At 34.3% G+C, this 27,183-nt stretch overlaps 1 protein-coding gene across 1 annotated transcript in view; it reads left to right on the forward strand.

The window, feature by feature from the left end:
* The window catches only part of CNTN5 (contactin 5), a 470,769-nt gene that overhangs the window by 79,154 nt on the left and 364,432 nt on the right, over positions 1–27,183 (forward strand). Inside the window, exon 4 of the mRNA XM_037146258.2 lies at positions 7,162–7,257. Coding sequence (XP_037002153.2) covers positions 7,162–7,257 — 96 coding nt within the window. The remainder of the gene's footprint in view (positions 1–7,161; positions 7,258–27,183) is intronic.

A 27,183-nucleotide genomic window follows, 5' to 3' on the forward strand; every position in this document is an offset into this window, starting at 1 on the left:
CAAAGGGTAAACTTTTCTTCTTTTTTAGAGCCTAGAAGTATTCCATTGTGTAAATGTTCCATAGTTGTTTTAGCCACTCATCTGCTGATGGACACTTGGGCTGCTTCATATCTTGGTGTTTGTAAATAACACTGCAATGAACATAGGAGTGCTTATGCTCTTTTGAATTAGTGTTTTGAGTTCCTTCAGCTATATTCCCAGAAGTGGGATCACTGGGTTCAAAGGCAGATCCATTTTTAATTTTTGAGTTATCTCCATACTGTTTTTTACAGTGGCTGTACCAATCTGCATTCCCACCAAGAATGCAAAAGAGTTCCCCTTTCTCCATGTCCTCAAAAGCATTTGTTTGTTGATTTATTAATGATAGTCATTCTGATGGGTGTCAGATGATATTTCATTGTGGTTTTAATTTGCATTTCTCTGATGATTAGTGACATTGAGCATCTTTTCTTTTGTCTATTGGCCATCTGTATGTCTTTATTGCAGAAGTGTCTGTTCAGATTTTTTGCCCATTTTTTAATTAGGCTGTTTTATTGGTGTTGAGCTTTATAAGTTCTTTATAATTTTTTTACATTAACTCATTATTAGATGTACCAGCAAAATGTTCTCCTATTCTATGGCTTGTCTTTTTATTTTGTTGATGCTTTCTTTTTCTGTGAAAAAACTTTTGTTTGATTTAGTGCCATTTGTTTATTTTTTCTTTCATTTCCTTTGCCTGGAGAGATATGTCTATAAATATTGCTACGAGCAATGTCTGAGATTTTGTTGCCTATGTTTTTTCTATGATTTTTATGGCTTTGAGTCTAACATTTAACTCTTTAATCCATTTTGAATTTATTCTTGTGAGTGGTGCAAGAAGGTGGTTTAGTTTCATTTTTCTGCATGTATCTGTCCAATTTTCCCTACACCACTTATTGAATAAACTATTTTTAGCCTATTATGTGTGCTTTTTTCATCTGTTGAACATTAATTGACTTACTGTAAAGGTGTGAGTTTATTTCTGGGATATGATGTTCCATTGATCTATGTGTCTGTTTTTAAGCTAGCACCAGGCTGTTTTGATTTCTATGGCCTTAAGTACAGTATGATATTGAGTAGCATGATTCCTCCAACTTTGTTCTTTTTTCTCAGGATCACTTTTGCTATGCAGGGTCTTTGTGATTCCATGAAAATTTTTGGAATATTTGTTCTAGTTCTGTGAAATACGTCATTGGAATCTTGAAAAAAATGTGTTGAGTCTACAGATTTCTTTGGGTAGTATAGACATTTTAATGCTGTTAATTCTTCCTCTCTATGAACATGGTATGCACTTCTACTTGTATCTTCTATTTCTCTCTTCAATGTCTTTATAATTGTTAAAGTATAGGTCTTTTACATCCTTGGTTAGGTTTATTTCTAGGTATTTTTTTCTTTCTGAAGCAATCACGAATGGGATTGCTTTCTTAATTTTCCTTCTCTTAGTTCATTACTGGCATATGAAAATTCATCTGAGTTTTAGAAATTAATTTTGTATCCTGCTAGTTTGCTGCTTCATTTATCAGTTCTAGTAGTTTCTTAGTGAAATCTTTGTGGTTCTCTGTGTGCAGTATCATGTCATCTGCAAATATATTTTTACTTCTTCCTTTCCAATTTGGATGACTTTTATAATGATCTTTAATAAGAGATTTTTTATGAACATTATTTCTAAATTTCTAATATCATCTTGGTATCTCTTCCAAATGCTGGGTTAATTTTGTTCTCAAATCTTTTTTAAATAACCACATTGAGTTTGGTTTGCCAATTCATTAGTTATTAAGTCTGTGACAATACACAAGTTTTTGTTTGCTTTTCTCCTGTGCTTAATAATCTCTAAAACACAGAAATTAATATTTAATATCCAAAACTCCTGGCATAGAGTAAGTATGCTAGTAGCCACTATGATTATTACTCACAAATTTCTTTGTATTTCTCTTTATTTTTTAACATTTTAAAATATCAAAGAAAGTTTCTGAATGAGGGGTCATCAACTTTTTACATAGAATTTACATGAAACACAAAAATCTGACAACCATCTGAATAATCCTGAAGATGATAATAGGAACAACAGTAACAATGTCGAAAGGAGGAAAGACTTCAATATGCAATCACTTTGCAAGGGAAGCAGGAAATACCAAGTCAACATTAGGAAACTTGTCAGTTGTTTTTACATAAATCATAGAAGTTAAAACCATGAGACCTCTCAGAGAGAGCACCCCTCTTAGCTCCTCAATCTTATATATAAATCTGATGCTGTGACTTCAGAATTAAACTCAAATAGTGTTTTGCATTTTTCATTTTTAAATTTTTTTGTAAAAATTCAAATTCAATTTTACGATGTTTAGAACTCATAATGAATGATCTCATTATTCACAGCACCGTTAATGTTAGAGAATTAATTGAGAATGCCGGGAGCATTGACAGTGTAGAATTTACTGGCAGCACCTCCAGGATGAATGTATAACCAAGTACAATTAAAAAGGATCATTCCATTCCCTTTCTTCCAAACCCACAACTTCCACAAGCCAAACAGGGCCGCTTGTCTTAGAATAGATTTAAGATTAGAAAATTAGTGTCCAGGAGACAGGTGAAACTCAGCACATCATTTCTAATGTATACTATTTACTCTCTTGCCTTGACACCTTTTCCCTCCTCCCCGATAACTAACTAATCTATTGTGTTTAACCTACATAAGGTCATAGCATCAGTGGCCAGGACCCTATGCACTTTCCTTCTTGCCAGTTTCCTTCAACCTCTCTCTCTCTCCAATGCTTTATAGTATTTCACTTGTCTAGGGAATGGTTTTTAAAATATGTTTTCTGTATGCACGTGCCTGCCTCACACTATAACTGTTTAAGGTCTTTCAGGGGTTGAAAAACTTTCTAATCTGTTTGCAAAGTTGCTCAACCTACTATACCAACTACCATGATCTTTATGAAGTCTTTCAGGAGAAATTCCTCTTAGATCTCATCACCCAGTAACACTGTGTTTTTTCTGAGTTGCTAAAAGTTTTGATCTTACAATAACTATGAATTCTAAGACTGGGGACATATTCATCTTTGTTTGGATCCTCATAAGTTTAGCATCAAATTTATTGTCAACTTTTAATAATTTACAGATGTACATAACATATATCCATAAGTGCTTATCTTACCCTACAGGATTTTTACTACACATATTTTGCCTTCACCTGGAATTTTTCAACTACCTGTTTTATCTTTTTGTATTATATACAATATATTTAAGATGCCTCAAATCCTTTGTGGAATAATGCAAGGAAGAAAAGAAAGGATTCAGAAAGGCATGCAGGAAGAAGGGAGGGCAAGAGGAAGGAAGGAAGGAAGGAAGGAAGGAAGGAAGGAAGGAAGGAAGGAAGGAAGGAAGGAAGGAAGGAAGGAAAGGGAGAGGAAAGGAGGAGGAGGAGGAGGAGGGGGAGGGAGGAAGGAAGGAAGGAAGGGTGTATGAATCCATGAGTGTGTGTGCGCCTGCATTTGCAACTTACTTTAGGGGAATAGCAAGAAGTGCTACATGGGAAATGTACATTATGTGTACTATAACTTGTAAGAATGGCTGTGACAGATTGAAGCTGTGATGGTTTGGCCTCATGCATCTGTTTGGTGGCACAGACCCTCCAAGCTGAGACTGAGGACAGTTGGACCAAGTCAGCATGTTTAGTTCACATATCTATATCTTTTCTCTACAGCTTTTCTGTGTCACCAATGCATTTGGTGTAAACTAATGCATTGGTGTAAAGTTTGCACTGATAAAATTTTGTTAAGTGAATTGATGAAATTTGTCTTACATCTTGTCTCAACATGCTTCAAATCACACATCCTAAATCTACATTCTGCCATGTGAAGCTCTCAATTACATCATTTATTGTATACCACTTTTTCTTTGCGTGGTTTATCTAGGATGAATAGGTATAATAATTTTGTAAGCTGCAGTTTCAGCTAAAGCTCAACCATTAAACTCTGCATGAGCTTCTGAACTTGGAAAGAGCATGAGAGAAAGACATGGCCTGGGGCCCTGTGATTCTTGACCACCAACTTTCCCTTCCAGTCTTTTGCTTGTCTATTTGCCCAAGTGCTTTATAGTAAGTCCAGAAAGAGGTTCATTTCAGTTTATAATTTAAACTCTAATTTTGAAGTTCTTGCTTAAGATTTTTATCTTTACTCACTTTTCCCTCAAAGGTCAAAAATAGAACATATAAACAAGTATTTTTTTACTTTCTAGAAATGATAGTAATATAATCTAAGCCCCAACCATTAAAGTTCTTGTTCTTTTCACTCCTCTCCTTGATATGATAGAATGTATAATCAATTAAAGTAAAATGATAAGCGCTCAAACTAAATTCCCCAGTGAGTGACTCCAAAGAAACTGCTTTCTGTTCACAATGAGATGAAACAACCAGCTGTATTTTTGCTCAAACTGTTCTCTCTAGTTGCCATTCCAACTCCAACCAAGAAATTTTCACATAAATTATTCTGAGGATCAACCAGAACTGTGCATGACAAAAGGATCTTTTTCAAAATATTTCACTTTTTTTCTAGGCAGACAAATTTAAATGAGAAAAAGACACTCTCCATAAAAGTGCAGACCTCTTTTTAGTGTTTGTATGTCATTATGAGGTATAAAAACTATCTATTCACAGCCACAAACAATCTACTTAGCTTTGTACTGCTGGTACTGTAGCACCCAGAACATAATGACACAGAGACGACTCCACGAAGAAATGTTAAACTGCACCTGTATTAACAGCTGATACAAAATATAGCAATTATAGATGAGTGCTGCCTTTTGGGTCATTGTGATCTCAAAACACAAACCAGTCGTAATAATTCCATAGTAATCTTTCTTTTTTTGTATCTACTTTCTAAGCCATGCCTATTCTTGAATTTCCCAGAAATAGGCATTAATTTAATCTTGTTTTCTATTAAAATATTATTTTAAGCTAAAATATATTGATTTGAAATGCCATACTAAGCATAACATAAACTTGTAGTAAATATATGAGAAGCTACATGTATATTTTTCAAAAAACCATTTAAGAAATTAAGTTAAATTGGTATCCAAATAGTTTTCCAGAGTTTATAAATCCTATGAGGATAAAAACAAGAAAGTAAAACCATATATTTTCTAAAAATATTACAGCCTTACCACAACCACCACCTTACTGTATGGTTCCCTCGCTGTTCTTTTTTTTCAAGTTTAAATTTATTTATTTTAATTGTTGTTCAAGTACAGTTTTCTGTCTTTTATTCACATCCCAGCCCATCCCACCAGTGTTCCCCACCTCCCTCCCATTTCCACCTCCCTTAGTTTTTGTTCATATGTCCTATATACTAGTTCCTGTGAATCCTTCCCCTTTTCCCCTGAAATTCCCTCCCCTTTCCCCTCTGGTCACTATCAGCCTGTTCTCTATTTCAGTGACTTTGGTTCTATTTTGCTTGCTTGTTTTTTTGGTGTTTGTCTTCCTGTTAAAGGCGAGATCATATGGTATTTGTCTTTCACTGCCAGGCTTCTTGGAGTAGGGTCAAAGGAAGTCAAATTAGAAACTATGCCTGTTTTGTTTTTATGTTGACGTCATTGGTTGAAAAAAAAAGACAACTTCTATCTCTAAAGACCAATGCATATGAACTTAAAGCTGTAAGTCACAGATATTTGAATATGAGTGAACTTGATTTTTACTTGAAGCTAGTGTGTATGTTTTACACCATCAAAAAAAGAAAACGTAGAACTAGGACTACTCTCTCTCTTGTCTTGTCACTTTGAGAAAAGCACAACTACTTGCAGTGAGACACAGAATTATGTGTAAAATCCTAAACACTTCCTTCAATAATGAATACCTCTATGACTATTTTTGGCATTGTGCCTTTACTATTTATTAGTCCATTATCATTGTGAATGTATTAAGGAGATGTCATTATAAATTCAGCATGCAAGGAAATTGTTAACTATCTTTCACAAAAAGTAAAATTAGGATTCTTTTAGGATATTAAAGTTAGTGATTTATATCCTTCATATCCAAAATATTCTTTGACTGTTTATATTCATCATTTTCAGATTATCTAACATTAAATATGGGGAGCTAATAAACTGTGTTATTCTAAAGCATGCTATTTTAGTATGAAATATGAAAAGTTTCAAAAATCTTTCTTACAATTGATGAAAAAAGGAAAGAGAGGCAGAACAATTTCAAAGAACATTTCTCACCATGGGAACATGTTTTCATAGACTGAAGATTCCAGAATGATGTTTACTTATAAAAATACTGAACTCCTACCATTTCTAAGAAACTACTGTAAAAAATGTGCCTTTGATCAACCTAGCCTAAGATGGGGGAAAGGGACATATGTACTGAACTACGAATATATTAATAAATAATATTAGAAATACAAATAATACATAGAATTCTTTTTTAGATCATTTTATTTTTAAGACAGTATTCAAAATTGTGGAAATGTAGTAATATAATTTAAGGGAAGACAATTGAACCACAATCAATGCTGTAATCCTTCAGACAGGTGAGTTTTTTATAGCTGTAATTCCAAAGTAATGAAAATAGATTAGTATAATTAATTCATACAGGCCATTGCAGACCTCCGTAAAATGAAAGTAACATGACTCATCCACTCACGTTTATAGAAAAAGAACATTTTATATCCTCGTTATATTTTGCTAGAGCACACAAGTCTCTCTAATTTGACAAATGCATGCTCGGTTTTACACGTCATTCCTAGCATGACATATAATGAGACAAGTGGTTGGACAGCAGGTACCCCTAACCCCCTTCAATTTCTCTTCTCACTGTGCATGAGTAGGTTTTATTGGTAGTAGAAAAATCAATATGTAGGTAATATTATAAAGAAATAAAAGAACTATTTAATGTGTTATAAATGTTTTGTCTAATTTCTTTTTACACTGGCAACTCCCATGCACTATAAATAAAAAATGTTCATACAAAACGAACATAATGGTGTTTAAAATCAATGGCATACATTTATTTTTAAGGCCCCCCCCCATCAGTATTTAACACACAAGAAAGCTTGTCTGGATAATGAGATAAAAGTAAGGACAAATGACAAAAGTCGCATTCTTGAAACTCCATATTACCTTGTTCTAAATGCTGTGTTATGTTGACAGATCTGGGAAATTTTAGTGGCCGGACGAGAAGTGCAGTCTCTGTGAGGGAAGGCCAGGGGGTTGTTCTGATGTGCTCGCCTCCGCCTCATTCGCCAGGTACGGTAGGATCCCGTTCTGCATTGCTGCTGCTTTCTTTTACTATTATGCTCATTCTTTTAGACCGTGTCTTGACTGGGGTGACTTTCAGGTACAATGTGCATGGTTTTCTTGAAATGTATCATAGTACCCGTTGTGTAATTAAAGACCATACACTCTCAATATCACTGGACAGGAGACTGAGCTCCTATGATAAGATTGTTTTATTATGAGTCTAAGTCTTGACTGTTGTAGTTATGTCTGTGTGTGCTACCACTGAGGAATATATGGCCTGGAACACAAGGAAAGTGATAAGCTGAGAGGGTAAAAGCCTCTCAAAATTATTTGGAGTGTCACAGTTGAGTTAACTTAATACCAGTGTGCATCTTGTTGCAGAAGATAAGCTGGAAACTGGGTGGTTTATGGTGTTTTTCACACTGAAATAAAGACTGCTAAGAAATCTTTTATGATTTTCAAACAAAACTATAACACTGTTTTTGGCTACTTGAGCTCTTGTAAGAGTCATGGTAATAATAGGTAAGTACTTTATGAAGTTTGGAGTAACATTATAGTAAATGGTGCTCAGGTTAATAATTTCACTTTGCTAATTCACAGCTAATTGTACTCATTTTCTTTGAGTCCCCTAATTTAAAATGAGTATTTTTAAACTTCAGTATAGTTTTCCTATAATACAATTTAAGAGTGGCTAGCATCAGTTAAAGAGAGAGGGGGATGTATAAGTGTTTATTTCTATATGAGCAATAATAAAGACATTCTGGCATCTCAGTACTTTTTTTTCTTTGTTTAGTGTGAAAACCACATTTCTTTCTAGGTAGCATTATTATTATAATGAAGGGGCTCTATTTTGTCCCACCATAGAAAATTTGTATCATAAATTACAATAGGACTTTGTTCAAACATCTTAGAGTTTCTCACCTTTCTCTGACCCTCCTTCTACTTTTTTCTTAAAGAATTTATTCATTTTTAGAGAGAAGAAAAAGGAGGGAGAAAGAGAAGGAGGGAAACATCAATGTGAGAGAGAAATATTAACCAGTTGCCTCTTCTACACATCCCAACCCAGGATCGAACCCCTAGCCCAGGCATGTACCTTGACCTGGAATCTTTGTGGATGATGCCCAACAAATTGAGCCATGCTGGCCAGGGCTAATTTTTTTTTTAATTGAAAGAATAGTACACTAAATTTCAAAAGGAAAATACCTTGAAATAATTTTAGTTTCAAAATTACTATTAGTAATAATTTTCAAATTGTACCTTATATGTCACTTCAATTTCACCAATGCTTCTGTGATCAGTTTGGGGACTTTACAATAAACATATCTAGTCTTACCTTCATGTTAGTCAAGGTCTAGATTCTTTGAATGCAACGTGTGTTTTAACTTTTTTCTTACAGGAAATACAGAATTAATAAGTTTAGTATAAACCTATAGTATTAAGATATGTCTAATGGATGATTAAACAGATGTTATTTGAAAGGCAGTATGAGATGAATAATTGTTAGAGATAAAAGGAAGGAAATTGAGGATAAATGTAAGGAGAAAACAGCAGGCTTTACAGAGGATGAAGGTATTCATCAGCAGACTTACAGGAGTTAACATCATGAAATGATTCCTGTAGGAAGGGAGACAAGGTTCTCTGAGATGTGATTTATATTGCAAGGTTGTTCGAACATGTGTAAAAAAAGGAAATGACGGGATGATATAGGAAATATAACCATAAGATTACACAGAGGAAAATTATCCAATTTGCAAAGAAAACTATGTATAAAATATTTCCAGTGGGAAAGAAATAGTATAATGAATTGCATATATGATAAGCATGATATAAAGAAAGAAGGAGAAGGGGCAAGTGAAGGAACATGCATAAAGGACTCAAGGGCGTGGGCAGTGGGGGGACTGACTGTGGGAGCTCGGGGGAAGGCAGGGGAGAGCAATGAGGAAAAAGGTGGGACAACTATAACTGAACAATAATAATAAAAATATGTATTAATTGATAAAATAAAAAATGTGATCTCTGAGACTGTAGAAGTAAAGCCAGATGATGACTATTATAGATGTGTCATAAGAACTATTAGACTGATTGTATAATTTAAGGTTGTAGGACAGGTTGAATTGTACTAGCTACTCATTCTGGAGCATTATGCCAAATCATCTATTCAAACATCAGTGCTATCACAATGAAGTTTTAGGGGCACATGCATGACCCATAATAACAGGAGTAGCTCAGCATCCAGGCCCATGTCTAACACCAGATGAGGAGCTATCCATGATCAGCCAAAGCCTATATATCTTTAGCTTTGTTGAACTTTCCTTTAAGATTCTGGCTCTAATTGAAACTTGCATACCCCCTGAAGATAGGGCTTCCTTGCAGCCTTTTAAAGTTATGGCTGTTTATTCTCCCATATTGTATGTACCACTCCCTGCGAGTCTGGATCACATATATCCTCCTTTCTCCTCATTGCTCACGCTCCTAATCCTCCTTACAAATCCTCAGTTTTAGACAGTTCCTGTCAGCCTCCTGCTCTTAATTTATTACAACCCATATTTAGGACAGATATTTGGGTCACCTAATATCACATTCAAATACTATAATTTCAAAATATAGCAGTTTCTATGAATCAGTGGTAACTATATGAAATTATATGTCAGGGAAGGTTAAATAATATTTAGAAATAACCACCAAAACAATGTTCTCATTATCTCAAATGGACGTACAGTGCACATTTTTTTCTGTGAATAAAAGGCAATAAGGAGCCAGGATTAACTGGTTTGCTAAATTTTCTTGTTAATTCCCAAGAGATCTTATTAAGTCCTGTCAGTAACATCTGTCAGTAAGATATCTTGATTGGCTACTAAAGTAGTTATTCATCTACCAAGAAATAAATGTATTTTCTAAAGTGTTAACCACATCTGTTCAAAATGATTTTGGTTGCCAAAACACACCTGTGTCATTTAGGGATTTGAAATTCTGGGTAATACTGTAAAGAAAAATCTGTGCAGAAACGTAGAAATCATCCTCATAAAACTTATAACTATGTAAAGAATTATTTTATGATTTAGAGATTATTACCACAGATACTTTAAAAAAAGAAGTCAGCAATTACTATTTTACTTTAAACAGATTTTGGTCTCATAATGGGCAGAAATATTAATCTCAGAAACTTACATTGAAGTGAATTCAAATTTTTTGTACAAACTATTAGGCTCTAGTTAAAAATATACATGACTACAAGGTCTGTCCAGAAAGTATCCAGGCCTGTAATATGAAAAGTAAAGACATGTATTGAAGAAGATACTCAAGCTACAAGAAACACTGTACTTAGGACAGTGACACCTCAGTCCCCTTCTAAGTAGGCACCTTGGGACCTCACACAGTTGTCCCAGTGTCTCTTCCACTGTTAAAAACACTCTATAAAATTCTTTCTTGGAATGGTCATCAGCTGCCCCATCGTGTTTCCCTGAATCTCACTGATGGTCTGAAATCTCTTCCCTTTCAAAAGGGATTTTAGTTTTGGAAAAAGCCAGATGCTGCAGGGAGTCAAATCTGGGCTGTAGGGTGGCTGCGTCACCTGGCTGATTTGATGTTTCACCAAAATATTTGATACAGATTCATTGCACATCTACTGTGCAGCCACACAGTACACATGCTTGGTCATTTTGAATGTGACAGCCACACAGTACACATGCTCATTCAATGGCAGTTACTAACCCCACTAACTAGTACGGTGACATCATCATTGTTCACACATGCGCATTCTGGTCCACTCCCTTTGGGTGCCAGGTTACATTATTGTCATGCAAACTGTTCTTGCTACATTAACAATGGCTGGACTTTTTCCGAATAAACGTCCTATATCACTTTACAACATGTCTGTCATATTTTCACAATTAGTAGATAAGTAAACCTTGAAAAATATCTGAGAGTTAGAGATTATTGTGATGCCTGTTGTGTTGAGGAAGAATATAAGAGCTTTAGAAAAATTAAGTGAAACACTTAAGCTCTTATTACATGATGAAACCAGGATTTCAAACTTTGACATATTTTATATCATGAATGTACATCTTGGTTAAAGCATTTCTATAACTTTTGTAGGATGAATACAAAGACTTTTCTACCAGTGGAATTATTGACCTCTAAAAAGCAATATTTATTTTATAATCAAATGTTTTACTTATCTTTTCATTCAACAAATATTTACTGAGTGCCTACTCTCTTTTAAATGAATTTAGCCTATTTATATTGATTTGTATCTTATTTTTGGTTACCTTGCTTTTTTAGTAATTTATTCGCCCTCTTCTTATTTTCAGTCTTTTTTTAATTAATGGAAGGTTTTTCAATGCATTTTTCTTTCTACTCATTTCAAAATTGTGTATTTTATTTGTGTTATTTTAGAAAATATACATAAAGTAATGTACCTACTTAAAATAATTTTGATCACTTTAGATATGATTGCTCTCAAGTTTAGGCAATTAATTGATCCATTTATTCATTAGTTAAGTAGAATTTGAAAAAATAATTCAAATTTATGGCACTGTGACTTTCTTTTAACTAAGAAATAAAGTTTATTTAGGACAAAATATGAATTATGGATATATAAAATATTATGTGCCTATTGTTATGACAGAGAACTTTATACATAACTAGAGTCTACAAAGAGATTTAAGGAGAAGATTATTATTTTAGGCATAATCAACATAAAGTTGGTTGGGATCTCTCAGGCAGAGTCTTTACAGTATGAATCTCATATATTTCTCCTTTTATAACAAACAGTATGGGAAAAAGATTAGTTGTTTAGCTTCTGTGATACAAACAAGTTTAAACAGCTTCCGGTTACTGGCTGAACTTGTGCATTTATGTGGCACAGTTTAGAGATATTTCAAATCTACATTGAAATTACTAATATCAATAGTTTACATTTTTTAACCCTCCAAATGGTTGTAAGGATTAAGTTAATTGCTTAAATGTGAGTGATTCATCCACTAAGGACTGTGTTGTTGTAATTCTCAAACATGCAAAGTCTAGAAGCCTGAAAGTTTTCCAGATGCTCAGGCATACCAGGCACTCTGTGGTTCTGAAAGAGAGAAGCTTACATCCTCAAGAGAAACTAGCCAGAATTGTTATTTGCTATCTCTATTATTGGCAGAGAACAAGGTACAAAAAGAGCATAAAAAAATTCAAGCCGTGCCCCAACATTTAATAGGAGAAAAAATTGACATTTAGTAGGAGAAACATGAAATCATAGCCAGAAAAATAACATAAAATACAAGAAACGTTTCAAAAACATTTTATCATTTTAAAATTCTACTGACCAGACACTTAGATTTACATAAGCTATTCTCAATTCTACCAGGCAGGTATCATTTTGCCTTAGTGATTTTGTGAAGGTATGTGGGATTGAGTCACAAACAAAATAAATCCCCAGTCCTTGATATAACTGGCTTCCTACAAACTGAAAGCCACAGACCCAGGTCCTGCTCTCTGAAACATGCTCTTCAAGCCAACCAGTCCCTTATCATCACTTCTTCAATCATAGAATCATGGTGACACCCTTGTCACTCATGGGGAATACAAGTTAGTGTTGAATGTATACTGTGTCTCAAAGTCAAGGCAAATAAAACCATAGTTATTGGTTATATAGAAATGACCATGAAAACTGGGTTAAGGGCATATTGTGAAAATGTACAGATGAGGTATTTTATGTCTGCATATATGTTTTCAGCCCACACAGAATAAAACAGAATTTATAAAGTAATGATCTGTACAGCAAAGCTTCTATGCTTAAGCAGAGAGCAAACATAGGAGTATATTGTACTTAGCTGTCTTTTTAATAATTCCTCATCAAGCCCTGGCTGCTGTAGGTCAGTGGATTGAGCACAGGCTGCAAACTAAAGGGTTGCTGGTTGGATTTCCAGTCAGGACACATGCCTGGTTTCCATGCCAGGTCCCCCAGTGGGGGCATGTGAGAGGCAACCACACATTAATATTTCTCGCCAACGCCACTCTTTCTCCTTCCCATTCCTTCTCTCTAAAAATAAATAAAATTAAAAAAAATAATAATTCTTCATCAAAAATATTTAATACATAATTTATTCAATTAAAAAACAACTCAAATATCAGTGAGCACTGGAGGACTAAAAACCCTCACCCTATACCAGGTGCTACCACACCTCAGCCGCCCCTCATTCCCCACAGCCCCGAGACTCTCCTCCTGTGAAGTATGTGTGTTGGTTAAACTAGAGCTAAGGAGGACTTCAGTTTTCATGCATAAGCTATTATACTTCAGTGGAGATATTTTATACTAATAAAATAAGATTTGGGGTTTTCTTAGATAGAAAATATTTTTACCTTAATCTAATTTAAAACAGGTAGACAGGTCCACCAGCTTCAAATCCACTGTAGAACCAGCTTCTGTGTAAGTAAACAAATCCAGAGTGTAAAAGTCGGTGGCCTCCTTCCTAAACAATGTGATGAAGGATACTAAGTAGTGTCTGCTTCCAAACTGTATACTATACTACATTGTAATATTTTATCTGAAATTTGGACTCCGAGAGCCAGGGATTCCTATCCTGATTGCAATGATTACCCTTGGTTTTGTTTGTTAAATCGAGCCTTATCTTTTCTGTAAAGAGGGACTAATAAAAACTACCTCACAGGATTGTAAGAATTAAGAGCGAGTTTATATAAAGCAATTAGCCCAATGCTTAGAGGATAGTAAGTATTAAATTCAATTTTTCTTAAAGATCTCTCTTTAAGAATCTTCTTTAAAATGCAAATGCTTATGAGAGAGGTGACTCCTTAAATTATTACCTGCTAACATTAATTACCAGTTGGCAGGGATTAGTTGCCATCAAAGTGACAAGGCAATTAGAAGATGAGTGGCACTTGGAAATGTGGATCTGAGCACTTGCCACGGGAAAGGGATCAGTGAAAGGAAAATGGAACCTGACAGTGAAGTGCACCAGGTATCACTGCTGTCTGCAGGGGGCCTCTCTATCCCAGCATAGTTCATCCAGAAATTAGTCTCTTAAAGCAGATCTTTATAACATAAGAACCAAATTTTTACAAAGATGAAAATAAAGCATTTGGCTAATATTTTTTTCTTAAAATGAAATTTAACATCACAAAATCTAAACCCGATAACTTAAAATTTCTCTAATAACTGCAACTATGAGAAAAAACAACTCAAGACCATGTTTTGGACTGCTCTTCCTACAAAATAGTAAGGTAGCATTACACTCCTGTGCTTCAACTTTTGTACCATGATCACAAAATGCAATTGTCCCGAAATATTTGAGATGTTCAGCAATTTTCCCTAGATTTTTCTCAATTATTTGATTTCAAACCCTTATATGTGGAGACATGTATGGTCCACATTCTTGTAGCTACTGGACACTTGAGTTGGTCTTGGTTAATCCCTATGCTCTAATGATTGCAGCCATTTTCAACATTTGCCTTTATTAAATTCATGAAATCCACAACTCTTCAATATTTGCAGGTTCTCTTTGCAATTTTAAAAGGGACTAATTAATGTGTCATTGTGATCATATGACTATAATTTTTCTTCCTTAAAAAATGTCGTAACCAAGTGGTCTTCAGTTAACTCACTAAGACACAGAGACCCCATTACTAAGTTCTGACTAGGGTCAGCCATCTCATTAGACTAAAGAGAAGAAAAGAAACTAGTTTTTTCATGTTCCATATAATAACTTATTTCATCTTTATTTCTGCTTTAGAAGTTTATTATTGTTACCTACATTTTATAAGTGAGGATATCAAAGCTCTGAGAAACTTGTCTAAAGTCCCATACCAAATAAATAAAATGACAAAGATGCAGGCCTGTGTAATTCCAATTCCAGTGTCATTTTGAAAATCTCACATGGTCTTTCTACATCATTATTTTGAAATTTTATTGACAACTCCTAATTTGTGTATACATAGGCCATTGGTCAATATATTCATTACATCAATTTTAATGAATAAGTAATTCATCAATTATTTTCATTGGCTTTACAAAATTGTTAACTAAATGAAACATTCATCACTGCCAAAGTGAAGTATATAGACAATATATGAAAATAAATAATGCATATGTTTTAAGAAATTTTATTATTTTTATCAAGTACAATAATGCAGTATTCATGTGTCTATCTTAACAATAATTTAGAAGCCAGACAGGATAGGTGAAAATACAAGCATAATAAATGAAATAATAAAGAAATAAAAGAATTATTTATTTTTGTTATGTATGTTTTTCTAAGAAATGTATAAATACAAATAGAAAATTTACATCCTTAAACTGCAAAGAAAATGACTATTTTAACCCAATCTGGTCTCTGTGGTACAACACTTATAAGAGCTTTATCACCAGATACATTTTGACATTTTTTTTTAAATCTCCACAAATCAGTTTTAAAGTATATGCCTTTAATCTTTGAGCTGCTCTTTGTTGTGATATGTTCTCTATATGTTAGTGGAAAGGAAAATTCTAAGCATTTTTGAGTATTTGCTTTTTTATGTACATCTGACCAAATTTATACATGGAAAGCCAAATGTCACCAAGGAAACACTTAACACTGGGATTTGTTTTGGAATATTTAGACACAACAAATATGGAAAGATTTAGACCATTTTAATAACCTGCTTTTTATTTGTTTTAATTTGTTTGGGATTTCTACATAGATTTCTGCATTTCTGATCAGGTTTATTTATCCTTGGTTATTTAATTGTATTTGACCGCATATTTTCAACTCTTTTAAAATAATCTATTTTTTCCTCTTACTATGAGATATTCTACACAGAAGAATGTGAAAATAGTGGGCCAGAAAAGCAAGTTGCTCACTCCTTTGGTTATTGGTTCAGATTACCTGGAATAACTAGCGATTTCATGTTATGTTGATATGAATCCCTAGTTTCATTTGCTTTGGGGAGAACAGTTGAACAGTTGAACAGTTAATCTAGTACAGTAAAATGAAGCCAAGGTAGGTTAAACTGATGAACTTATAAATAAAAAGGTCTCACATTTTCTGAAAAATTTAATACCGTCTTCTTCTCATATGCTGTGGTATACCAAGCAAATCATATTTTTATTGACTCTGATCCAATAATGGAAGATGGCAAAAGATACATATGCCTAATGGAGTTGATACCTCAGTGTAAATCACAGTTATACCAGTTGCTCAGTTGTTGGATCAGATAAAAAGGAATAAAACTTAGCCTCAATTTTTTTAATTTGTGTTAAATTCATTGGGGTGACACTGGTTAATAGGATCATACAGGTCTAAAGTATACAACTCTATGATACTTGATTTTTGTATTTTCCAGAGCCATATTATCTTCTGTCACCAAATATTTGGTTCCTTCACTCTCCCACCACCCCCTAACCCCTAGCCTTAGTTTCTATCCTTGAAAAAATGAGACTAATAAGAGCCTTAAACTTATACAATACTGTAAAATGATATATTGCTATTACTTTCCACAAAACTTCTCAGTTAATTAGATAGTACAATTGATCTTTGAGAGAAATGGACAGCAATCATATTGATTCAAAGAAGAAAAGCCAAGCAAAGATAATAGCAGGTTCTAGCTTTAAGTGAAGATTGATTAGCAGGGAAAATAACAGAATTAACAATGCCAGAGTCCAGTTCTTTGCTTTCATTTTTAAGAAATGTCTATATTGCATTTGTCCATATTGTATTTAATTCATGGAACTAGGCACAATCTCATCAAAGTTATATTCTTCTCAATCAAGGAGTTACCAAGCTTCTTCCATAAATGGTGATATAATAAATACATTAGGTTTTGTGGGCCATGTGGACTCTGCCACAGAACTCAGCTCTGCTGAAGTGTAAAAGTAGCCTTAGACGATACAAAAATGAATGAGGGTGCCTGTGTTGTAATAAGGCACTATTTATGGACAGTAACATTTGAATTCCATGTACTTTTATTTATCTTTTGAATTTTCTCAGCTATTCAAATATGTAAAATCCATTTATAGCTGGCAGTACATAAAAAGCAGGCAGCAAAACAAATTCTCTTCCCAGGCCAATTTTTTAAGAGGCTTTCTTGATAAGGTTATTTTCTTCCTAATTCTTCATGGCCCTTCTCTCTTTTTTACAGTATCTATCTTGGGATGGAAGTAGGGACTCAATATACCTTATTTAGCACCTTTTAGCTATACATGACAGAAACTTAACTGAAAATACCATATTTTTCCATGTATAATGCACACATTTTTGCCCAAAATTTTGAGGGAAAAATAAGGATGCACATCATACATGGGTGGTACCAGAAATACCTTGTATCTGTTCTTATGTTTTGTAATTATTTGTTACATAAAATTTCTTATACCATAATGTATTGATAAATAAATGCTAAATTTCCTTTATAATGTAAAAAACAAGTATCTAAATATAAATAAATGAAACATTGAGTTAAAAAGTAAAACAAAAGATTCTTTTTGCTGAAAGTTTGAGCCAAAAACATGGGTGCATGTTATATGCAGCAAAATGCAGTTCCTTAGGCCTAATTTAAACAGGGAATTAATTGGTTCTTGACTGATTTACCTGTGTTAAAGGAAGTATAGAATAACTATTTAACTCTTGAGCATTGGGCTTAGAAAGATTCAAATCTGTCACTTTATAGCAGGAGAAATGATATAATCTGCTCTTACATGATTCCTTATTTAAAAATTTCACATGTCTGTGATAATTGAAAAGATTCGATAAGATAATATATGTAAAATGCTTAACATAGTGCCTACTTTACAGGCTGATGAGGCAGTTTTTGCATCTTTGTATATTTTATATGCCAGCTAACACAGTCTTAATGTATTACATACTCAATAGATACTGCTGATTAATCTTCTTAAACCAGTTTATAAGGCTAGCCCAACAAACAAAACTTAAATAGCTCACTTTAATAGTTTTTGGAATATAATATTATCTTTATTATTTTAATTTTAAGAAAATAAATGTAATGATATAGTTATTTAACATGCATATAATTCTTACTGTAGAAAAATAAAAATGAAAAATGTCTTCATTCAGGGATTTTAATTAATGCTCTCAATTGGAAAATTAATGTTTGAAACATTAATACATTTATCTCTTCATTTTATATCACTACTTAAATATGTATTATTTTAAATTAACTTTATAAAAAGTTTAATTAACAAATAATGAACATCAGCAATTTGGTATACAATTCAGTGAGCTCTGAAAGTAAAGAATAGAATCATGTAACAACAACCATAATTATGACATAGAATATTTCCATCACCTCAAAAATTTCCTAATGCTTCTTTCCAATCAACTTTCTACCCTGACTTCCACCCTGGCATCCACTACTCTGCTTTCTGTCCTTAAACTTTGCTTTCTCCAGAAATTCTCTTAAAGGAATTTATACATCTCTTGAAATTGGCTTTTTTCTACTTAGAGTAATGTTCTTTATATTTGTTTATGTTATTGAGTCAGTAGATAGTTCTTTTTCATTGCTGAAATATTCTATTGTCTCAGTGCACTAGTTTGTTTATCCATTCACCATTTGATGATAATGGGCTGTTTTAAAATTCAGGCAATTACAAATATATCTGTGATGAGCTTTGGAGTAGAAATCTTTGAGTGAATAACATATGAGGTCTATCCAGAAAAAGTCCAGCCATTATTAATATAATAAGAAGGGTAGTGTGATATTGATGTAACCTAGAATCCAGGGAGAGTGGACTAGAATGCACATGTGTGAACAATGATGACTTCACTGTACTAGTCAGTGGGGGTGGTAGATGCCTTTGAGTGATCATGTGTACTGTGTGGCCATTGCGTTCAAAATGACTGGGCAAGTAGAGCAATGGATCTGCATCAAATTTTGTGTTAAGCTAGACATTCCTCCATGGAAACTATTCTGATGATTCAAAAGGCTGCAGTTATAGACAACTGGTGATTGACAGCTACATCATAACAATGATGCCTACTCATGCATCACACATCGTGCAGAGTTTTTGATGAAACGTTAAATCATACTGGAGACTCAGCTTCACAACAGCCCAGATTTGGTGCCCTGCACCTTCTGGCTTTTCCCAAAACTAAAATCACCTTTGAAAGGAAAGAGATTTCAGGCCATTGATGACATTCAGGAATATACTAGGGGCAACCAACAGCAATTGGGAGAACTGAGGTCCCATGGTGACTACTTCGAAGGTGACTGAGATGTCACTGTCCTAGGTACAGTGTTTCTTGTATCTTGTATCTTCTTCAAAAGAGTCTCTATTTTTATATTACATGGCTGGATACCTTCTGGACAGATTTAGAATCTTTGTGTGATCTTTCATTTTCATATTACAAATACATAGATTATCTTCAATTTCTTCATGAATGTGACTTGCCTTTATTATTTACAATGTGCAAGTGTATTAAAATCTCATTCCTACTCTTGTTATGTTGCCCTCATTCTATGCCCGAAAATTTATACTTAATTTTAAGGCTAGTATCTATTGTTTGCTTTTCTTTGGAATGACATACATTTTCCGTTTCTGTAGATATGGAGTTTTTATAGCACACATGTTTTCTTCCTTTCAGAGTTAAGATTCCATCAATTTCTATTAAAAAAAAAACAAATAGAGGATGACTAAAACTTATGCTGTTGAAGTGATCCTACAAATAACAGTGGTTGTATTTCTTTTCTTTTCTTTCTTTTATTTGAAGAATCTTTTTCTTAACCCAGAGAGTTTAGCTTTATCTATGTAGTCTCTAGATAGACTCATTTGAAATTTTCATCCACTGCACATATTAATTGGCAGTTTTTAGGTTTAAATATCAACTGACAACTAGTAAATATTCATTTGTATTATAGGACCATGCACTCCTGATATAGCCATCAGGATATAATTGTTATATTTCTCCCATATGAACATTATCTAAATTATTGTTTCAACTTTCTTCCCTACTTTCACTTTGATTAAAGAAGTAGAAGAAATCAGCCCTGGCTGGTGTGGCTCAGTGGACCAAGTACTGGCCTGCGAATCAACGGGTTGCAGGTTCAATTCTCAGTCTTGGGCACATGCATGGGTTCAGGGCCAGGTTCCCAGTGTGGAACCACACATTGATGCTTCTCTCCCTGTCTTTATCTCTCCTTTCTACTCTCTAAAACAAAATAAATAAAATAAGTAAAATATTTTTAAAAAGTAGAAAAAAATCATTATTATGTATACTATATATACAATGGTTTAAACAGAATTAATAGTAATTTATGATGAAATTGAAAAATAGACTAAAACTACACATACAGATATAGATATATATCGAGTTATGGACCACATAACAATATTTTGGTCAACTATGGACCACTTATGAGATTATAAGGAAATTATATGGAAATTTCTGTCCCTAGTAACATCCTAGTCTTTACAATGTTGTAGCACAATTCATTACCCAAGTCCTTACCATTGTGTTGCAATTGCCTACAATATTGAGTAAAATAAAATGCATACATATATATAGCCTAGGAGGGGCTGGGGAACAGAATTTATGAACCCAAATATGGTCATTTGGCATAAGAATTATTCTAGGTTCGATAATTTTCAGATACACTAAGCAGACCCTGGAGAAGCTCTGAAACCAGGTAGAAGGTACCCTTCCTAATTTACATTTCCATGTGTAAAGGATATCTCCATTTGTAAAGGTGTCTTCCTTAGAAGAAGAGGAAAGCCTTATTTCTAGAAACTCTCATCTATGAATAAGACAATGACTTAAATTTGCATAACAACCTCGCCCTCATTTACTGTATTTTTCCTAGTAACCTCTCATAACTGATCTCCCTCACCCCTATCACCTTCTTCTGTCATCAGAGGAAGATGGTATTTACGGTGATGGCTTCAGCAATTTTGGGGAAGTTACCCAGGTCTCTCCCCTAGACTCCCCCAGGTCTTCCTTGGCTTTCTCCCATGTATACAGAAGGTATACATGTTATTATTGCTTGGGGTTTTTGTGTTATTGTGTTGTATTCATGTTGCTTTTGCTTATTTTTCCCCTGTTAGTCTGTCTTTTGTTACAGGAATGTCTCAGCCAAGAACTCAGAAGGTTGGAGGGAAAATAATTATCCCTCTTCTACAGAACAATAGGTTATATAGTAGAGTCCAGGTGTACAGTAGGCTAAATCATCTAGGTTTGTGTTCATTGCATTCTATGCTGTTTGCACAAGGAGGAAATTGCTTAACCACAAATGTCTCAGAATGCATCCCTGTTGTTGAGGGAGGCACAAATATATACATATACTTACATTTATTTTATAAGTTGTAAAAGAATTCATAATTCAATACCGACATGATATTCTCCAGTTTCTATAAAAATATGACTGGATGTCGTGCATTGAAGCTGGCCTTTCTCAATCAGGTTTCCACAAGGAAATTTATTCCCACAGAAGATGATTTGAGTGGCTATTTTCTCAGTTCTTCCAAGGATTTTACATAGTTAGCACCATCCTAAAAGAACAGAGCCCTGGCTGGTGTAGCTCAGTGGATAGAGCGTGGGCCTGCCAATTAAAGGATCACGGTTCGATTCCCAGTCAGGGCACATGCCTGGGTTGCAGACTACTTCCCTGAAGGCCATTTTCCAGCAGGGGGTGCACGAAAGGCAACCATGCATTGATGTTTCTCTTCCTCTCTCCTTCCCCTCTATAAATAAATAAATAAATAAATAAATAAATAAATAAAATCTTTTAAAAAATAAAATAACAGAAGTTAATTTATTATATTCAATAAATGCCTCAGGGCATTACAGATTATAATTTTTCAATAAGTAATATATTGGAAACATCATCAAATGTCAAAAATTATTTAAACTTCAATTTCATCTTAATGACTGCAGAGTATTTTTTTAAATAATATAATTTATTTAACCTGATTTTTAATATTCTAGTTTTTAATGATTAATTATTATTATTAATAACCTTATAATAAACATTACAGATATCTGTACACTAAACCCCTAGAAGCAGAATTTCCTTGTGAAAGAATCAGCAGTAACTTCATTGCTAAGGGTTGTCAAAAAATGCCCTCCGGAAAGAGTGGAAGCAGGTAACAGCCTCATCTAGTCATCTGGGATACAGTTATGAAGCTCTCTTCTTAGTCCACTTTGGTCCTGTTTTTGCATTACCCTTTGCCACACCTCTGAACTTCAAATTGTGGGGCCTCCTTAGTCCTTTGTAGAAGAGGTGGTGTGTGGAGCAGGTGTATTTTTTGGTCCCTTTTTCATCGTTTCCTTTCAGTTTAATAAAGGGCATTCATTGCCTTTCCCTCACATGGACTCTGACTGCCCTTTTCCAATTTCACTTTGCCTTTCCATGGAGAATAAAGATTCCTCTTTTTCCATCAACCGTAGTTCAAGAAAGATACTTGGCAAAGGAGAAGGGCTCCAACTTCACAGCTCCAGTCCCTCTTCAGTGTTCAGAAGACACAGTCATTATTTTTACCTCCTGCTGAAGACATTTGCAGAGGTTAAAAAAAAAACTTTACTAACGATGATAAATAGCAGGGGTGCAGGAATAAACAGCTGCCTGCCCATTGGCTTATTCACTTAAAATACAATTAGCATGTTGCCTTAGTGAACATCCAGTTAGTTTTCTTTCAGTATGATACATAATTTGCTTTTTTTTCTTTAGAGAGTAACAGGACCTAGGAGAGGTTTATCCAATTAATCCCCCCAAATGGCTTCAACTTTTCCTTGTTCCCTCTTCAAAAGGACACCGCCTGCTGTGCAATGCTTAGCTGCATAGGAGTACAGCATTTTTGGGTTAGATGAGAAGAAATCTAGACTCTCCCACAATGGTAAAAGGGTTATATGTGAACCTTATTAAAAAGTCCAAACAATATCAAATATCACAGCCTTATCTCTGTAGCGCCCTGGTCTGCCTCCCAGGGAGAGGGTCAAGGCATATGGAAGATAATAATCTCTGGGATCAAGCAGCCCAGTGACAAAGAAAGGGAAGGAAGTATAATATGAAGCACCGCTGTCATCTTAGTTTCATCATGTAAATAATCAAAACAACCTTAGCTGATGGAAGTCCATTGTTGAACCTGTGGTTTTCTCCTTAAATATTAAGCACGGGTGAGGCAGGGAAATATTATAGAAACTTATTCTTTTAATAACAAACAGACAAAAGAAAATAATATTCTAAAATTCTTACCACGTGGAAGGCAAAGAGCTAAGCTTTGCTTGGGTTAATCAAGTTAATACAATGCATATCAAATAGATCTTTGTATTATTATTTTATTTTGCAGCTGAAAGCACTGAGGGGAAAGAGGATTCTTTAGTTAGTTCTATGATCTTTCTAAATGTATTTGTGTATTAAAAATAGCTTTTCAATTCTTGTAGCATCTTGTTAAACCGAATGTTTTAAGCCACAGAAACATGGTAAGCAGTGTGACTCTAATCAGAATATGTCCACGTGTGATAGGGAGAGGGCAGATCAGCTGCTAAGAACTGCAGTCCCAGGATCGCTCTGCAAAGCTGGTCCGGAGGTCAGCAGTAGATGCTTCCCTGATGCTGTTCTTATATATTGCAAAGAGGCATTAAGCTAACAAGCATTGAAAATAAGTGCCCTTAGACATGGTGGGCCATTCATTGGAATGGCTCTTCCCCTCAGGGAGAAGGAAAGTCTGGAGGGAGAGAACCAGCTGACCTCGCCCAATTAACACAGTACGGATGCAGGCAGAATGGCCCGGGGGCTGTAGGGCTGTGCTTAGGGGATGTGCGTTCCCAGGCTGAGGTCTAGGTTGTGGCAACAAGTATCACTGTGGGAGCCATTTCCGTGGTTCTATATTGGGCACAAGAAAAAGACACAAAAGGAAAAGTTAAGGGGAAACTATACTTCAGAACATTGCTTTTCCCTTAGGATATGAGCTCTTTCTGAGCCTCATATGCAGCTGCAGATTGAAGTTTGACAAACAGGTCAGGAAGTTGGGAAGGAGCCATAATAGCAGTACTATTTTTCCCATGGAAACTGATACTCCTAAATGTTACAATGCTTCAGTCTGAAGTTTAACTAATAGAGTGTCTTGAGCCTAGAATTGAATCAGGCAACAGTCAACTGTGGCAAGTTTAGCCTACACTGAAAATACACATTATTACACTTTATCTTTCCTTGTATGTATTTTAAAAAATGAAAACCTATCGTTAAAGATGTAGAATAATGCCTTCCGTTTGGGGGTAATGTTTGTATCATGCAAGTGGTTCTAAAGCTTTTAAAAAATATATTGTCTTTTTTTTTCCCTAAGAAAGGGATCCAACAAAGAAATAAAAAAGAACTTGGATGTGAACTTTTTGGAGGGAGATTAGGAGGTGTAATTTGCACCAACATAGTGTCTGTGCTAATAATACTTGGAACTTACGAATATGAAATAACATAGGTCAAGTGACTCCGTATGTCATGGAAGGCCTCATAATTCAAATTACTCCTAAGATTCTGGTTCCAACTAGATGCCTGCCCTTCCTCCACCTTGCAGGGTCAAAAACAAAAAAACTACCTAATTTAATCAATCATGAATATCAAGTCTATAAAATTTAGATGACCAATCATATTTGTATGAATAATGAAGAATGCTTAGCAGAACACCTGGCCCATATAAGTGCTTAATGTATTTACAGGTACTTACTGTGTGACATGTTAGAGAAAATGCAATCTTTTGGAACAATCAGCTATTGTATGTCCTTGAGCAATCAAGGCATATGCAGGGAAGTAAAAGGACCTATTAAAATCCCTGAATTATTTTAAGCTAAAGCAGATGAGAAAAAATAGGTTGCTAACTCAATGCCAGCTGAGCTAAGATAACTTTGGGATTTTGTCCTTATGTATAGATTTGCCCTGTTCCAAAAATCTTCTTTAACTAAAAGATATTCTGAATTAATGACATAACTTTATTTATTTAGTTTTTCAATTACGGTTGATGTTCAATATTATGAGTTTCAGTGGTTAGGCATTTATATAATTTACAACACGATCTCCCTGATGTAGTTCTCACCTGACATCACGCATAGTTATTACAATATTACTAACCACATCCCCTAAGCTGTATTTTACAGCCATGACTCTTTTGTAACTGCCAATTTGTACTTCTTAAACTTTTTACCTTTTTCACTCAGTCTCCCAACTACCCTTCCACCTGGCAACCATCAGTTTGTTCTCTGTATCTATGGGTTTGTTTCTGTCTTCCTTGTTCATGTTTTGTTTTAAATACCACGTAGAACTAAAATCATACAGCATTTGTCTTTTTCTGTCCAACCTACTTCACTTAGCTAAATGCCTTCTAGATCCATCCTCCTTGTCACAATTGGTGAGATTTCCTTCTTTTTTTAAGGACAACTAATATGCCATTGCATATATATATATTACATCTTTTTTATCCATTTGTCTTGGAGCATTTAATTCATTAACACCTAAAGTAATTATTGGTAGGCACATAGTTATTGCTATTTTATTCATTACTTTCTGATTGTTTTCATAGATCTTATTTGTTCTTTTATTATTATTTTGCTCTCTTGTATTTTGATGACTTTCTGTATTGTATCTGGATTTATTTTTCTTTATTTTTATCTATCTGTTATAACATTTTGGTTTGTGGTTACTATATGCTTCCTACATATCAAGTTATGTTTATAGCAAAGTATTTTTAAGTTTACTCAAGAGTGAACATATTCTATTATCAGTATCATTTTAACTCACCTCCACATTTATGTTTTTGTCATTATTTTTACTTCCTGTTTATGCGTTTGTGTATGTTCCCTAATTTATTGTTGTAATTACATACCATCTTCCTGCCTTTGCCTTTTAACCTTTGTACTCGTGTTAGTGTTGGTTGGTCCCTTGCTTTTATGATACATTTGCTCTGTCAGTGAGGTTGTTTTTCTTTCTGATATTTTCTTATTTGTGTATTTTCATTTTCTTCTTTTTCTTCATAAAGAAGTCCTTTTACCTTTTCTTGTGATACTGATTTGATGGTGATGAACTCCTTCAGTCTTTTATTTTGAGGGAAATTATTTCTTCTTTGATTTTAAATAATAGGCGTGCTGGGTAGAGTAACCTTGATTAGAGGTACTTGCTTTTCATCACTTTAAATATTTCTTGCCAATCCATTCTGGCCTGCAAAGTTTTTGTTGAGAAATCAGCTGACAGTCTTACGAGACTCTGTGGTAGGTAACTAACCAACTGCATTTCTCTTGCTGCTTTTAAGATTCTCTCTTTGTCTTCAGCCTTTGCTTTTATAAATTATGATGTATCTTAATGTGGGCTTTTTTGGGTTGATTTTGTTTGGGACTGTTTGCATTTTATGGAATTGTATGTCTCTTTTCTTCACGAGGTTAGGGAAGTTTTCAGCCATTATTTCTTGGAATGGTTTGCAATCCCTTGCTTTTTCTCTTCTTCTTCTGACACCATCATGATGTGAATATTGGTATGCTTGGTGTTGTCCCAGAGGTTCCTTAAACTATTCTCATTTTTTTTAATTCTTTTTTTCTTTTTGCTGCTCTGATTGGATGTTTTCTGCTATTTTGCTTTTCAAAATGCTAATTAAATTTGTTTCATCTAATCTGCTATTGATGCCATAAAACATATTCTTCATTTCAGTTGTACTATTCACTTCTGACTGGTTCTTTTATGATTTCCACCTCCTTTTCATGCTTCCTATCACTTTGTTGAATTTCTCAATGAGACCACGTATCCTTCCCTGAAGTTCACTGAGCATGTTCATATAACCAGGGTTTTAAACTCTGCATCTGGTAGATTGCTCTCCTCCACTTTTGTTTAGTTACTTTTGTCCTGTTCTTTCATTTGGAACGTTCTTCCTCATCCTTCATTTTGGCTGCCTCCTTGTGTTTGTTTCTATGCATTAGGTAGATCTGCTACATCTCCCAGTCCTAGCAGAATGGCCTTATGTAGTTTGTG

Source organism: Artibeus jamaicensis, unplaced genomic scaffold, assembly GCF_021234435.1.
Source record: "Artibeus jamaicensis isolate MK-2021 breed Jamaican fruit bat unplaced genomic scaffold, CSHL_Jam_final contig_585, whole genome shotgun sequence".
Lineage (NCBI taxonomy): Eukaryota > Metazoa > Chordata > Mammalia > Chiroptera > Phyllostomidae > Artibeus > Artibeus jamaicensis.